Source organism: Chenopodium quinoa, unplaced genomic scaffold (genome assembly GCF_001683475.1).
Source record: "Chenopodium quinoa cultivar QQ74 unplaced genomic scaffold, ASM168347v1, whole genome shotgun sequence".
In the NCBI taxonomy this organism is placed as follows: domain Eukaryota; kingdom Viridiplantae; phylum Streptophyta; class Magnoliopsida; order Caryophyllales; family Amaranthaceae; genus Chenopodium; species Chenopodium quinoa.
The window spans coordinates 2087515-2104348 of NW_018743510.1; the positions used below are offsets into that span (position 1 = coordinate 2087515).

A 16834-nucleotide genomic window follows, 5' to 3' on the forward strand; every position below is an offset into this window, starting at 1 on the left:
ATGAAAGGGCTGAGAGGGGAAGGGGTGGTTTTGCTGATGGGTGGGGAGACTTTGGGAGAGAAGGTGGTGGAGATGTTATATGTTGATGATGAGTATAGAGTTGATTTAGATGATAAATATTGCAGACCCGTTCCCTGTTGACTAGTGAATATATGGGCTATAGTACCCTGTTTTCTAATCAGTCATGAGTAAAATTATGCTAGAATCTATACTTCAGTAATAAAAAATCTATTATCTGAACACTTCCTTTTGACATTGTATTGCCATTATATGCAATATATAATATACAATTAAAGTATTTGTTTAAAATATTTCTACTGTAAAACTTAAGTGTGTGTTTGTGTAAAAATAAGTACAAGTAGTAATTAAAAAGAAGATGATGAACATAGATAATTTAGCTACCACCAAAGGACTGAGATTATTTTTGCAATGGTGAAATCATTTTTTATTTTGATTTATTGTGCTTTGTTAGTTTAAGTTGATTTGGCCATTCCTTTAGTGTCCAGATGTGGTCTAACGGTACAAGTTAAAAAGTTTAGATACTTTGAGCTTATAGAGTTAATAGTACGTACTTCTGTCAAAGATGAAATTAAAAAAAAGGTAAGAGTACTATCAGAGTATCAGTATCAGACCATCAGTTGTAAGTAAGATTTGCAGCTCAAAATGTGTCTGGGGCATAACTCGCATAAGTGACCAAAAGAAGTGCCCAGCTCAATAACCAATTAGTCACGACGAGTTTGTTGAAATCAATCCCTTTAGTCCTTTACTAAACCCAAATCGAGTCAAATACTGCTCTTTTTTCTGTTGCTAAAAAGAGATATCTTCCCTCTCAGTTTCGAACATGATGATGAATATGAGGTCTGAAAGGCTGCAGGTACACCATGGATCCTGTAACTCCCAATTGGGTTGCCAGTAGGTTGTTATGTGCCTTGAGATGTATAGTATATGACCAAGATATAGTGAACTCCTTGGTCTCGTGGTGTTACCTTTAGGTCGATATGTGCCGTGAGATGTATAGTATATGAATACGATAGAGTGAAAGGGTCCACTCCGAAACCAAGAGGGTATTAACAGTTGAGTCCTCTTTGAACTGCTGGAAGATAATCTCCCAACTTCAAGACAGGAAGTATTTTAGCAGAAACCTTTCTTTCAATCCTAAAAAATTGGGAGATTAATATACTATACATTTCTTTTTTCACTAGTAACATAAAAAAGTTAGTTTCCTTTTCTTCATTCCTTCCCCTTTTACCCCCCTCTCCCTTTTCCCAACCAAAGTAATATACCACCAATCAAACAAGGATATGGCTTCTATAAAAGTTCCTGTTTCTTCCTCGTATCCCCTTAAACACCAGCCGAATTGGGCAACAACGCTGACATTGTATTTAACCTCTCAAATGTGACTTGATCACCACTCTCCATGTCTCTCACTAACTAAAGTGACAAAGCACCATTGACGCCTTTCAAAACCATCTTTAAACACGAGGATGGGGATATGTGATTCGATTAGTTCCTCACGTCTTCACGGTCTTCACCAGAGGCTTGACTGCAAAATTATCACAAGTAACAAAATATAGAATTTATCTTTCCTCAACATTTTAATATTTCAAAATTTTGGTTTATTTAATACACTTGCACGTACAATGATTACATTGACACAGGCAACAATGGGATAACATTTCATTTCATATATACTCTGTATATTCTTCATACATGTATCCAACTTCATGGTTTTGTGGGTCATCCATATTCAACAAGCTTGCCGTGTCTTTGACTTGCTCGCCTAATGCATTGTGCCAATTAAAAACTTTGCTTATATACTCCACATTATCTTTTACCGTGTCAATTGGTCAATTAACATCATATACTACGACTAGCAAGTGTTTGAATCAGTTGGTAAGAGAGTTGTTTCAGCTTAACTAAAGACTTAGAATTTAGTAAGCTTGAATTACTAAATATGCTTAGCATAAAAAAAAAAAGATCAAGTACTATGATACGCTGCTAAAGATTTGGATACAATAACCATTCACAAAAGCAAGTCAATATTTTAATCTCCGATCAAAGCAAGAAAAATGAAGTAGTCATACACCACAAGTTAAACACTACATTGCACCACCAAATCTCACTTTGAAAACATTTTATTCATGAAAAACCTCCAATTAGATTTGGTTAATCATATTCAGGAACAGGAATTTCCTCAGGACCAGCCAAAACCCATTCTCCTTGCTCATTCAACACCATTCCTTTGTTCTTCTCAACCCACCAAGATGGAGGCACAAGACACTCCTCCTTAAGGTAATCACATGATTTATTAACCAAAGCGATACTCCGTTCAACCATGAGCCGGAACTCTTCCTTAAGCCCTTGCCAACCATTCACAATATGTAACATAGCTTGCAAGTTATGCCAATCACCAACATGTCTTGAGGCTTTAAGGAATGGTGATTTCCTTGAATCGATCTCTAGCTCGATTCCTATGTGTACGTACCCCATAAGCCTTGCAGGATAAAGTGGAATTGTGTCGATCACATTTCTAACGTGAAGGATCTTGAGATTAGGGTGTGCGTCAACTCTTTCCTTGAACCGCTTGTTGCCTACTTTAGGGCAACCGAAAATGATGGCTGAGACCTGAATTTCCCTCGTTACGTTCTCAGCAATGTCGAAAGCACTTAGAACTGATAAGGTTGCTCCTAGGCTATGACCTGTGAATATGATGCTAAGGTCTTCATCTTTGTACTGCTCAACTAGTTGTTTGATCTTGTTTAGGAGTTGTGCTCTTGTACTAAGTTTTGTGAAGGGGGATTTTGGATCGTCGGATGTGTAAATTGTAAGCCAACCCTGCATAACTTTGGGCTTCCTATGTACGCCTTCATCATCATCATTCTCATCATCTCCGTTCTCATCATCTCCATTCTCATGGTGGTCTGTTGAAAAACTAAAAGAATTAGAAATAATGTATCAAATATAACTTGACATAGGTAAATAAATGACAAAAAAAATGTCTACTAGGCTTCCTAGGGTGAATATGTTGCTACACGTATTTATATTCCCTGGTTAGTAAGAAGAACTGATTTGTCATTGTGAAACCACTCATAAAGCGATACCTCATCTACCAACTCGAATAAATAGGCTAGACAGTTTGAGAATAGGGAGAAAGGATAAGGTAATTCCTACCCCCACTCAAAGTGACCTTAGCTTAATCACTCTATTGCTGTGTACCTTTTTCATTATAATGCAAAAAAAACTTTAATGAAACTTTTAATATAATATGTTCTTCGTTGAGTGCTAGATGGCTAAATGCTCCTTATATAAACAAATGAAATAGATTTTAGTGTATTTAGTGGCTCTTTTAGTTTGGTGTTACGTGCTATCCACTTTTTTGGTTTTGTGTTTTTTTTTTTTTTTTTTTTTTTTTGACACGACATGCTATCCACTTACAAAGTTACAAATGTACATCATAATCTCAAGGGATTTCCCTTTGCCTTTCTCCTCCCCGGCTCTTGAAGTGTCTAAGCTAATCTCCACCTATGAGGAATTCCAACTCGGTAGGAATTTAATTACCCACGGTAATTAAAGTTTGGTTTTTTTTTTTTTTTTAAGTGCCTCACTTTTTATAAATGACCGTTTTTTTTAAGTGTCTTATTACCAAAAGTGAAAACCATACTCACATTATATGTTATTTCTCTCTCTTCCTTTTAACCCCATTATCATTTTATAATATTTTCTCTCTCACATCAATCCCAATGGTCCCCATTCATAGCGCTGTCGATACGACACGACAACCCAACATGGATTCGACACGAAATAAGCGGATTTGGGTCAAGAATTCTCAACCCGTTTATATAATTGGGTTGACACGAACACGATACGGAATTAAACGGGTTAGGATTGGGTTGAAATTTTCAACCCGAACCCAACACGCTTAATCTATCAATTAAGTAGTACAAAACAGATTTTTTTTTCAAACCATGTAATTTTGTAAATTACCTTGACACCGTATACATTTTGGTAATTTTTTGGCTGTTAATTTGGCGAAAAAATTATAATTTTCCATCTTTGGAAATAATTAAAATTTAATTTGGCGGTTAATTTGAGACAATTTTTTATGTATGGTTGTATTGTTAAAACTACTAGCTTTAAACCCTTATGGTATCTTTTGCTAAAACTACTAACTTTAAACTGTAGTAGTATCTTTAATGAATTAATGATGTCTGTCTTTTTTATTTTTGAATCGAATATTAATTAGTTTATACATATTATGTGGGTAAGAGGTTATCCAGGTAACCCGTTTAATAAGCGTGTTAGGTTTGGGTCAAGTATTTTCAACCCGTTTATTAAACGGGTTAGGTTTGGGTCAAGGATTTTTCAACCCGTTTAACATCGACCCGAACACGAACCCAACACGACACGACCCGTTTGACAGCCCAACCCATTCATATTTCTCTCTCTTACTTTTCCAAATTTTTTATTCTTAATCATACCCACTTATATAATATTTTATTCTTTTACCTAATATTATGTGCCCAAAGGTATGTGGCACTAAAAAAACGGCGGAAGTAGCGTTTAAAATGATAAGATTTTTTTTTTTTTTTTTTTTAATTTTACGGGACAACAAGCACCTTCAATAATATTTAAGTCAATATGTTATTTTGATTATCATTTCAAGAAGGCTAGTAAAAATTTATTTTATCAATCTAAATCTTAAGAAATTCAGAGTATTGAAATAGCTAGTTTTAAAAAGCATTTCATTTAATCAGCTAAATTTGAAAATTTCATCACCTTCAAATTTTCAACTGCTAGCTAGATGTGAAACCATATTGTTTTAATGAGTGCTTTTTAACCAAAACAGACAAATTTTACCAACCTTTCAGCATAATTTTACCACTTGATAAATTTAATTTCACATTTAGAAGGAAAATATCTTGTCATGTGGATATTATAAATGTTTGAAGATATTTTATACTTGTATGATTCTTCAAAAACGTGAGGAGTAGCAACTAGCAGCCATGCCATGATAACGACCCAAACTAACTGGTAAAAAAGTACCAATTAGGTAAGGCCAACGCCAATGACATTTCATAATGCTGTTTTTGTTATTAAAAGAACGCTAATTAAATTTGTATTATGGTATTAATTTATAGTTATTCTAATACTTCCTCCACTTTAATGTTTCCTTCGTCCATTAAAGCTTACTTCATCTTGAATTTTCACTTTTTTAAAAGTCGTATTAATTAAAGATGGTAGAGGCTTCTATAGGGCTAAGTAAGGGTAACCTTACAAGGCTAATAACTCAGGTCTACGTATAAGATGGAAATTAAATCTAACTGGTTATGTTCAAATAATTTTAAATGAAGAGAACACATCATAACTAGAACTTTTCACCTTCACTAAATTTTTCTGTAATTACTACTACTTATTAAAATTGTCTATCACTTTGTCTTCTCTCTGTCACTAAATCTAATTAAAGCTATGTTTGAAAATTTAAACATACATATAAAACAAAGATATTTTTATAATACAAGCATAAAAAAAATTCAACAGTAAAAAATTTCATGAATTCTCATTATAAGTTTAATCTCCTATCAATGCAAACACTAAAGCCAAAGTAGCTAAAACTGTGGCCATATTTTCTTACATTATTGTCTATGCCAGATAATATTGACACATTAGCCAATTAGCAATCACACCTTTATTTCTTTTCTTAAGGGCAAATTTAGAATTTAAGGCTGTAATTAAAAACCATAGTAGGAAAAATTAGAGTCAAAAGAAACCTATCTGTTGCCAGGATATAAAGGTGATAAAATGTACGGAGTATCTTATTTACTAACTAGTTATACAAAACTAAAGGTTTATTTATTTATTTTTTAATTTATTGTAATCCAATAATATGAGTAAAATACTTGCAATAAAAATAAATGGTTTAGACATTTTTTTTACTTGACTTTTGGATTTTTGTTCATTTCGTATATTCAATGTAAATGCTAAAAAGAAAATCATCCAAAAAAAAATAAAAAATAATAATAATAATTTTGCTCTTAAGTCTTACCATGAGATCCCTCCGCAAGCAAAGACTTAGCAGACTGTAGTTTAGCACCAAGAACATTAATCCACTCATAATTTCTTGTAGACAGTCCCTCTCCATGCTACATATATTTCTCTCCTTCCCATCTCTTGACTCACCTCATCATTCGAAACCGCGATATAGCCAATCCAGTTAGACTCCCTATCCCACCTCTCACGCGACATAGACTTGAATAAGAACGCTTCAGGAACACTAACACGAGCCGTGGCATACAAAAACCCTACGACATCATACTTGTTCGAACCACCAGGGAAGGCGGTTTTTTTTAAAAGGTCTGACTTGGCGTAGCGACTGCTGCCACAGTAGGCAGAGTTAGGGTCGTTGATGAAGGTGTCGTAGGTGACTTGACAAAAGTCGCCGCATTGGATGATCAGACGACGGAGATCGTCGTTGAGTGGGTCTAGAAGACCTTCCCAGTTACGGGACCCTAACAGGTTGTGCCACGTGGGACCCTCGTCTGAGAGCCCTAGCTCTTGTTGTTCTTGTGATGCCATTCGGTTTGAGAGAAAGTGGTAGTAGTGGTGGTGTTGGTATTATTGATGATTGATAGTTGGACTAGTATTTTTTGAGAGAGGAAATATGATTTTGGTTGACTTAGTTTGAGAATATTCTCTCTCTTTGTTTAAATTTCTTATATAGTTTTTAAAATTAGCGAAATCCTGCAAATTTGTACAATATAGTGCTCTGGCTTTAAGCCTCTTAACTGTAGTTTATAATAATGATAATGTGGAAATTATCTATGGTTATGATGTAAATGCTAAAAAAAAGTTGACGGGAAATAGGCATTTGTTGTGTTGAAAATTCGCCTGTCCGGATTGTTTTTACTTATTATTATTTTATTCAAATTACTTAATTACTTCATATATAAGTAATACAAATTTCATATTGGTATTACTTAATACTTCAAATGAAGTAATTAAGTAATTTGAAAAAATAATACGAATTTCCTACCTTATTCTGTACTCTCTTTGGCTTTTAAAGTTCCATTAATTTGCATTGTACAAACTAAAAGGTATATAAATAATTACCAAAGATTTCAGGATCATTCATACCATACCTTAAACAACATTTCAACTTATTTTGGGTCAATAGTGTTAAAGATATTAAGAGGTATATCTTGATGTTATCATATCAAACATTATCATGCAATTAAAAATCTTCGATATCATCTTCTGTAATTATTAATGTATCTTTTGATCATGTATATACTGTATACAAGTATTTATCCAGTAAATCATAGAGCCTGAATTAGGTTTACAGTTTATACCTTTGTAACCTTACAAATAGTTGTACTTGTGCCATCTCGCTAATGTTTAAGCTGTCTTATAACTCTGTCAAATAGAACTGATTATGTCAAACTTAGGAAGCATACTTATGCTTATTCTGTAACAAGCTATGCTTTACATTGCTCAACTCAATCCTCTTCTTGCCCCGTTCTAGAAACGATAAATATTAAACTATAGCTTGAATAGTTCATAGGATTACAAACTTAAAGCTATTAGCCCATTCATTTAATTGAGACGAGAACATACTACTGAGTGCAGATATATATGAGTATAGGACTGATTACGGAAGATGCCTAAGAATGAATAATGAGTCAAGTAACAATGAATTTGATCATAAGCAAATTAGATCACCTGATCTACCAGCCATAGGGTTAGTAAAGAACATTTTTTCAAATTGTTTCTGAAGTAGATGTTACACTCGAAGGAGATATACATTAGGCATCCGTGAAAAGAATACAAACATCAAAATATCAGACAACATTATGTTTTTTTTTTTTTTTTTTTACCTTTCTTAAGATCAGATGCTAAGCTGACGACTTTTACAGGTTAAGGCGATCCATCATGGTCAAAGGGATTAGGAGCTGGAGGCGGAGGCTTTGGTGTTGGAATGTAAGGATGTGAAGGAGCACCATGCTGAATAGGTCCATGTTTTACAGAAGCCTTGGAATGACTTGGGCTTGGATCAACAGGGCGATAGTCTTCCAAGCTCACGTCACCATCTGAAATTACCTGAGCAAACTTGAAACCATATCTGATTTCCTGCAAAACAGAGAAGTACATATGCTATTTGTGATTAAAACTAGAATAACAAGAAACAGCTGCTCAACCAGTCAGAAAACACAGGTTAACAAAGCGGTATACCAAAGAAGTTGTTACCTTCAGATTTCTACTTGTCATTGTCATTGTATTGCTATCGACAACCATTATGCCTGTAAAGATGATATGTTATCATAATGATGAACATAATAAGGCTGATGTAAGGGGCGGAAATGACTACTAGCTAGCAAGATGTTTCCAATTCTGGTGCTATTTAAAATGCCAATTGTTGTTATAATTTTGCAGCCAAAGCACCCTTTGGCTTGAAATTAGAGTCTAGGTAACTTAGCTTTGGTGTCATGATTTGTAAATTCAGCTCTGGTGTTGTGATTTGCAAATTCAAGGCTAGCAAACCAAGTGTATCATCTAAAGACTGGTGGACTATATTTTAATGAAGAAATTATTTAGCCAGATTATTGTCCAGTTATCACACCATGCATGTTCTGACTTCTGAGACCAACACAAGGAATACATGCAAGTATGTAGCTAAATTATCAGAGATGCAAGTTACAGCATCTAAACTATATAGGACTCTAGGAGGAACTCAAACACGTACAAGTAACATACACGATTTAGTGTTAAACTGCTTTCTAGTGCCCAACATATTAGTGTTAAAACAAATTAGTGTTAAACTGTTAAATGGAAGAAACAGAAGATGAGGGGGAGGAGGAAAATTTCTCTTGTTTGGGTAAAAAATTGGGGGGAGGAAGGGAAAGGAGAGGGAGGGATCTATTTTCGCTCTCTTTAATAAGCATAATTTCTCCAAAAATGGAGAGATTTGGAGGGAAAATGGAGCTCATCTTTCCTCTCCCTTTATTTTCGCTCCCTTTCCTCCTCTTTTCCTACCCTTCCTTTCTTTCATTCCGTTTTTGCTATCCAAACAAGCATTAGCCATTGTTCAAAAGCTTTTAGTGAACCCTCTAGAGTGAGTTCTTGTTGTATATGGGAGTTTGAGTTCGTAGGAGAGACTCAAGATGTAATGGAGCCGTTGGCCCATTATAGTGGAAAGTTTGAGTCAAAATCTCTCAGGATCGAGGTTTTTCATTAGTTATTGAACCTAGGATGTAAATTTTCTCCTGCAATATTTTTCTTCCTAGCTTTTAAGTTCCTTTCAATTCCGCTAAATTTGGCAATCAAGTTCCATACTAAATTTGGCAATTATGAATTACATATCCTTTTAAGAGTTGTTGCCCAACACATGAATGTAAGTATCAAACCACAAATTTATTCAAAGGAACTACAATTTGCCTCAGGAACCGTCTACAAAGTACATCCATGAGTTAGTCATTTATTTGGATGCAAAGTGATTTAAAAAGGCAGAGGACCGCTCTTATCAATGTATACGACACAAACAACTGAATTTTCAACTAAAAGGAAAATCAATACCAAGTTAATCAAAGAACGCAGACTACTAACAAGAAATGAAGTTCCCATACCTACATCAAAGAATGATTATTTACAACAACTTAAACACAAATTACACAAAGTTTTCATTGTGATAGAGCACAATCTAGTGCTTCAAATGGACAAACAGAGGTCATATTATGATGTTTCATCTCCAAATCTCATTATCATGCAAAATATGAAGTAAAAGTAGTTACTAGAAACTAATATAGATCGATTAATTATACCACTAGAGAAGTTGAATGTCATTAGTAGAACTCCAACAAGCCATAGTGCTAGGCAGAAGCCATAAACTTGCATTTTGAGTTTTCTGTGTTGGAAGATCAAAATAATTAAACAAATGGGAGTGCAAATACAAAATCATACATCTATAAATTTGAAAATACAAATCTTGATAGCGCGATTCAACTAACAATACAACAATTGGCTTCATCCTTTAGGTTCTAGCTTTCCACAACCCTGATAATTACAAGCTAAGCATATTCTCTGTTTTTCATTTGATGATTAAAAATCCGTTATGATGAAAGTTAATACTAAGGGGTTTAATACTTCAGCCAACTACACCTAAAAATGCGGAAATATTCATGAAAGTATGAAACCTAAGTTATTACACCACCTAAGAAATTCAATACAACACAGTCCCATTTAGATAGGAAACAATAAATGGTGACAAAGGTTATGAAACCTAAGTTAATAAACCAACTAACATTTTGTGATTACATTGAACAAAAAATATATTTTTGTAATGACTTGTTAGATTTTATTTTTGATGTACTGTATAATTTAATATTACCGAATATCAATTATTTGTAATATATATAATCTTATTCTTAAATATATTCAAGTTTTAAGGCGCAATATCTGGAAAATGGAGGAAGTACATATGATTCTTCAACGGAATGCATCTAAAACCCAATCAGAAAAATTTGCAATACAAGGAATGAACATCCAATATAAAGTTGATGCCTCACTTTACTAAAATCGCCACCTCTTGAATCCAACGTTAATGGTTATGAAATTACACTGCTCCGTATATTATAACACCATCACAAAACAATTATTACACCAAATTACCACAATTCAATCATTAACTACAAGTATTAAAAGCAAATAAACCTACGCCATACTCAAGTATTAGAAGTTATGACTAAAGTGTCTCGATTATTAAATGGCTAAAACGTTGACCATAAATAATTAATACTCGTATAATTAAGTGGGGTATTATTAGATTCGTATTAAATGGTAAACTTACCTCTAACCGACAAAATTACAGCAAAAATCTGGCCACTGCGAACTGATGCGCGCTAATCCGGTACAAGTTGGAAGTGGCTAGATGATGGGCATAGTGGTGGATAATAAGAGAGGAAATGTAGTATGTATTGCCAAATTCGGATAACCAATTTGATTTTATGCTCTGGAGATTTTCTACAAAAGCAATCCAATAGAATGAATGGCTATCGTCAATCATAACGCCTGATCTACTATGGACTCCGCAGTCCGTACTTGTGCATTGTTAGGACTTAATATGGAAGATGCCTAAGAATGATTATGAGTCAAGTAATAATAGTTTTGATCATAAGAAAATTAGATCACCTGATCTACCATTCATAGGGTTATTACAGAAAATATTTTCATATTGTTTCTGAAATACTAGTACTAGTAGATGTTACACTTGAAGGAGATATACATTGGGCATCCGTGGAAACTGAAAAGAATACAGTTAAGCTGACTGCTGACGACTTTCAAAGGTTGTGGCGATCCATCATGGTCCAGAGGGAATAGGAGCCGGTGGTGGAGGCTTTGGTTTTGGAATGTAAGGATGTGAAGGAGAGCCATGCTCAATAGGTCCATGATCTATAGAAGCCTGACTTGGGCTCGGATCAACAGGGCCATAGTCTTCCAAGCTCACATCACCATTTGAATTTCCCTGAGCAAAGTTGAAATACTTATGTTAAACTGAAAAGAGCAAGAAATGGCTGCTCAACCAGTCAGAAACACAGGTAACGTAACAACGCTGGTATACCAAAGAAATTGTTACCTTCAGATATCTACTTAAAGGTGTGAGGGAGTTGTCGGTCCATTATAGCGGAAAGTTTGAGCTCCATTAGCTATCAAGCTTAGGATATTTTCCTAGTGAAGTTTCTCTTGTATTATTTTTCTACCCAACATTATGTTCCTTTCAATTCTGCAAACAAGCTCCATACTACAGTTCACCCCTTTTCTTATACTTTTGTATATTTGTATCCGAATAACATATTCTTGTAAGGATTGTTTAGTATCCAGCACATGTATTTAAGATATATTGTAGAGTTGAAGTTAAATAGAACTTAAGTATCAAAACACAAACTTATTCAAACGAACTACAATTTATGATGCCTTGAGAACCGACTACTTACTACATCCACGAGATAGCCATTTATAACATGCAAATTGATTAAGAAAGGCATAGGACCATTCTTATCAATGTCTATGAGGACTATGACACAAACAAGTGCTGAAATTCAATGATAATCAAATGAATTACATGTGTGAAGTATATGTGGGCATGCATCAATTTAAAAGGGCATTTAGGGAAATATAATACGAAGTATGTTAAAAGATATAAAGTGGGGGTATTGTAGGTAATTGTATATGAAACAAAAATAAAAATAGATATTTAAATTTGAGATATCCAATTAGAAAAACAGACATTTAATAATGGGACAAAGGGAGTAGCAATTAGTTACCAGAAACTAGTATAGATCGATTAACTATACCACTAGAGGAGTTGAATGTCATTAGTAGAAATCCAACAACCCATAGTGCTAGGCATAAGCCATTAATTTGCATTTTGAGTTTTCTGCGTTGAAAGATTAAAGAAATTATAAGAAAATGGTAGTGCAAAAACAAAATCATTTATTAAATAAAAACAAAAAAAATTAAAGTTTGATAGCATAAATCAACTAACAATTCGAAGTACAATTGGCTTCATCCTCTAGGTTCTAGCTTTCCACAACCCTGATAATTAATTACAAGCATTTTTTTTTTTTTTGATTAAAAAGCCATTATGATGAAAGTAACGTAGCACGTAAATACCAAGGGGTTTAGCCTACAGCCTACTACACCTAAAATTACGGAAATATTTATGAAACCTAAGTTGATACACCGCCTAAGTTAAATATTTGTGGCACCTAACAGATTCATTCAATTCTACAATACGGTTTGTTTAGATAGGAACAATAAATGAGGTCTAATTAATCGTAACATTAAAGGTTCTGGAATACATTAGCAACCAAATTGATTCAATAATCAAATGAATCTTGCTAATAAACGCCTCGTACCGTTAGATAAGCATTTAAAATATTTCCTAAATAGTATTAATTTGGAAATACATGTTAAAAGCACGCGTCAATCAGTGTAATTAGAGCTCATTTTAATTTAGTATTTCTATTTTTAGTTAGCTTATTGGCGTTCGATAGCTTTTGCCTCATCAAATAAAGCTCCAAAAACTCACATAATTTTAGGGATAAAAATGCATATTTGATTCAACTATAAATAAGGCTCATAATTTTCTTTTCAAAGAACAAAGTCGCTAGTTTTCATCTTTCATAATCTTAGTAATTAGAACCAATAATTTTCAAAGCCTAAACTTACTGCACTGACATTTAAATAAAATAAAATCAAAGATAAACCCATGATATAATGATTAACAAAAAGAAACAACTTACCTCAGAAGCTGATTTCAATGGCGGATACAAGTGTTAAGAGGCGCCTCAATGAAGTGTGCTTGAGAGAGAGGAGGATTGTTTTTGTTGTTGGTAATTAGAGCAGTTAAATGGGTTGGAGACCCATCAAAAGCCATGACTACCCCTGTTATAAATACGTCGGATCCGTCCAATAGATAAATTGGGCGCGGGTCTTTGCCCATCTTTATACGGAGTAATTAACAAACTTTGTCGATTAATTTTGCTAGCTCGTCTTTTTTATTGTACATGAGTCAGATTAAACTCATTAAAGACATACACCTGGCCTGTATCTTAACTCTTTTATCACTGTTGATATACCTTACTGACTCCGTTAGTGAAATTAGATTTTTTGGCCTTAACGTGGTTTATTGGACGTTTGTATTTATTACAAGGTAGTTGGTGATTTTGATTTAACTTATAGGACTAGGCTTTGCTTATTGATAAGTTATTTTTATTTGTTTTTTTCATTTTTATCTATTTATATAGGCTTATGCATAGCATTTTTTATAATTATACACTTTCATCCAGCCACAAACATTTTTTTCAACCACACAATCTGGCATTTTGCGAATGAAAAGCTAGAAGAAACTCAATGAACCCGTAACAGTGTTACCTATACATGGATTTGTCTCCGCACAATTGTCGTGATCGAAGTTTCCTGCAGGCGCGAGATTGCTTGTGGGCGCAGGATTCAGGCGAGGGATCTCTTGTGTGCATGCAGAAACATCAGGCCTTGGTGGCCAGGCGCAACAGGTTTGGGCTGCGGGCGCGCGTTTTGGTGGGGATGCCAGTCGGTTTATACGACTTGTTTTGTATTTCCCTCATAACTATAAATACCTTTGAGCCTATTATTTTTGGATATACAAAATACATAGAATATTGTGAACCCCTAAACACAATAAACACAAAAGCCATTCCCATAGAGATCTGAGCATATTTTTGAAGTAATTCCAACCTTTCAATCGGGGTATGGATTTGGAAGGTAGTTGTGTTACCCTTGGGGAGCAATCGTCACTGAGAGCCTCGTATCGGTGGTGGCGAAATAAGCTTCTAGAGCAGCCGTAAAACGCGTCGTCACAACTTATATGAGATTTACAATTGAGTATTGTACTTTTGCCCTAATTTCTCTATTATTTTCATGGTTACAACATCATATTTTCAACACGTACTATGTATTACAGTTTTAAGTAAGTACAGTTGTTGTGTAAGGATGAGTTTTGGTGTAGTGTTAAGGGATGCGTTGGGGGGTCTTGATTCTAGGTGGTCTTCGATTCTGGTAGAAGCTGGTGCGGCTGTGCTTGGTGTGAAGCTAATGAGAAGACCAGGTTTTGGTTATTGATGACTTATTCTGCTTACAATTTCATAGTCTAAAGGGATAGATTAATTATACTTCTTGTGTTTTTCAAGAATTTACCACTTTTCATTTGAGGAAGTTTCACAAATATTGCACCTAATTTAGGAAACAAAATATCTATGTCCACACAACAAATATCCAATATACCAATAATATATCATTACTTTTAAAACTTCATTCTATAGTTTTGTTTAAATCACATGGATACTTTAGTATTTTTACCCTTTTCTCTCTTCCTTTTTTCCATTACTAAGAAAAGTGAACGCAACCTCTATGGTACAATAATAAAAGCATGGAGGAAGTGTATAAAACTTAATCTCAATTATAAATTCAAGGCTGTGGATGTTGACATAACATATCACATCTAGGTTCATTTTTAAGATAAGAAAAAACCATCATCCCAATTACAATTGTTGGAAATAATGCTAAGGAAACAAATTATTTGTTTTGGAGGAAAACTCTCTGTCCCATATTGGTAGGATAAGGAAGGTTTTACTTTGTTTAGATTTTGGAGGAAATGAGTTTGTCCTACATTGGTGGGAGAAGTAAGTTTTACTTGGTTTAAATATGTGTGTTTATGCTTTGGTATTTGAAATGTTTTCCCTATTGTTGTGGGCTAAAAGGGGGCATCCCTACACCCGCGCCGCCGATGCCGTCCGGCCGGTTCGTGGCACGTGCGCGGTGTGTTGTGCCTACCATTCTGGGCCAAGTCATAACTAACGGTCCAATTTTTATGAGGTTGTTCAGTTACGAAGCTCGCGACAACGTTTGACTTGATTTTTAAACGTTTGTAACCGTCGCTGATTTTTCTCCCCACTATTATTTCGTGGCTTGATTTCTCTCCAACGGTTACGATTTTCTTTCTCTTTAAAACTGATCTTTTGGTTGCTATTGAAACACATTGGGGGGGCAACGCCATCTCCGATTGCACCATAGTCGGGGTGAATTTTGCATCTAAGACAGTGTTCTTAACACGTCACAGCGTTATACATACATTAAACAATTCCGCCCACATTTCAATCCTTATTTGTTCTGATTTTACAATATCTCATCCAACAACAATTACAAGAACTAATGGTATGTATTGTGGATAAATTGATTTAAAAAATGGCTAACTAAAACCTTTTTTTTTTTTTGCAAGATCTAGATAAAGTAACATAAGAGCACCGCAATACCTTAAACCAAAAACACATCCACAAATCAATAATAACTATATACTAAAAGCAAAACCAGAAGTGACACATGTCATCTTCTGGTTGAAAATTTTCCCTCTTTCCTTTTTTTTTTTGGGTCAAATCTTCATTAAATATTACACAACTTAAAATATTTCCCTTGCATTTTTACAGTAATATTGGCTTCCATATACACTCAAGTATATAAGGAAAAAAATGATTTGATATATTTTCTATATATTTAATTTACAAGTAGGTGTTCTAGAAATAAATGAAAACATAGATAAGGCAATATATTTATAGAATAATATTATTACTTAACATTTTTGTATTATTATCATTATTCTATCTTTTCATTGCTCTAACTTCATTATTTGGATTTTGGGCAATGCATTTTATTTCAATAAATAAGATATTCACTTTGGTAATATATATTATGTATTATTGTATATACAATAATTTTCTGTTCTTAAAAGGCAAATCAATAATAGCATGTGTCGGAAAAAAAAAAAAAAAAAAAAAGTACATAGTATATGTCAAAATTTGGTGCAAAAATTTCCCACCATTATATTTCCAACAAATGTGAAGAAAAAAAAAAATTCTTATTAGTTAATAAAGTATTGTACTCCTTATTTGTTAAAGTGTGTGAATAAAATATGGATGGAGATATATATGTGTGTATATCACTATATCACACATGTGTTTCTCTTTATTAAATAAAGCCGTATAGTTCTTAAATTTCTTTTAATTTTTTTATAGAGTGGATCGGCTTAATGCAATAGTTACCCTTCATTATTTGGTATAAGTATTAAAATCAATTTATCGTGCTTCACTTAAAAAATATATTTAGTTTATGTAAACTATTGTTGAACTAACATTATAATTTATTGTAACATTGATAAAAACCGTGCATTGCACGGGACTTAAAACTAGTGCAAGAACTAAAGGTGTGCGATTGAGAGCCGGGCTAATATCGTTTTCAAATAGATCGACACAAA

General features: G+C 33.9%; 1 protein-coding gene, 1 long non-coding RNA gene and 1 pseudogene across 4 annotated transcripts; all 3 read right to left on the reverse strand.

The window, feature by feature from the left end:
• Positions 1-1972: 1972 nt before the first annotated feature.
• Positions 1973-6856, reverse strand: LOC110739704 (annotated as a pseudogene).
• Positions 6857-7751: 895 nt separating this feature from the next.
• On the reverse strand, positions 7752-10074 carry LOC110739596. Its single transcript, XM_021920053.1, has 4 exons — positions 9999-10074; positions 9813-9895; positions 8242-8294; positions 7752-8124 (listed from the first exon to the last, which is right to left on the reverse strand). The coding sequence occupies exons 1-4, from the start codon at positions 10016-10018 to the stop codon at positions 7912-7914; spliced, it is 369 nt and encodes a 122-aa protein (XP_021775745.1). The 5' UTR covers positions 10019-10074; the 3' UTR covers positions 7752-7911.
• A 1059-nt stretch (positions 10075-11133) lies between these two features.
• On the reverse strand, positions 11134-13938 carry LOC110739705. 3 transcript variants are annotated; one of them, XR_002514877.1, is made up of 3 exons: positions 13293-13938; positions 12312-12424; positions 11134-11512 (listed from the first exon to the last, which is right to left on the reverse strand). It is a non-coding gene; the product is annotated as an uncharacterized LOC110739705 (long non-coding RNA). The 3 variants fall into 3 exon arrangements; XR_002514876.1 differs by having other exon boundaries at positions 11624-12424; XR_002514875.1 differs by having other exon boundaries at positions 11134-12424.
• Positions 13939-16834: the final 2896 nt, after the last annotated feature.

Bases quoted from the DNA above. Each gene is read 5' to 3' on its own strand.
- LOC110739596 (XM_021920053.1), bottom strand. From the start codon at position 10,018: ATGAAGCCAATTGTTGTATT. The intron at 9,896-9,998 runs GTTAGTTGAATC...CTTCCAACACAG, and splicing joins ATGAAGCCAATTGTTGTATT to AAAACTCAAAATGCAAGTTT. The intron at 8,295-9,812 runs GTATAATTAATC...TCATCTTTACAG, and splicing joins GACATTCAACTTCTCTAGTG to GCATAATGGTTGTCGATAGC.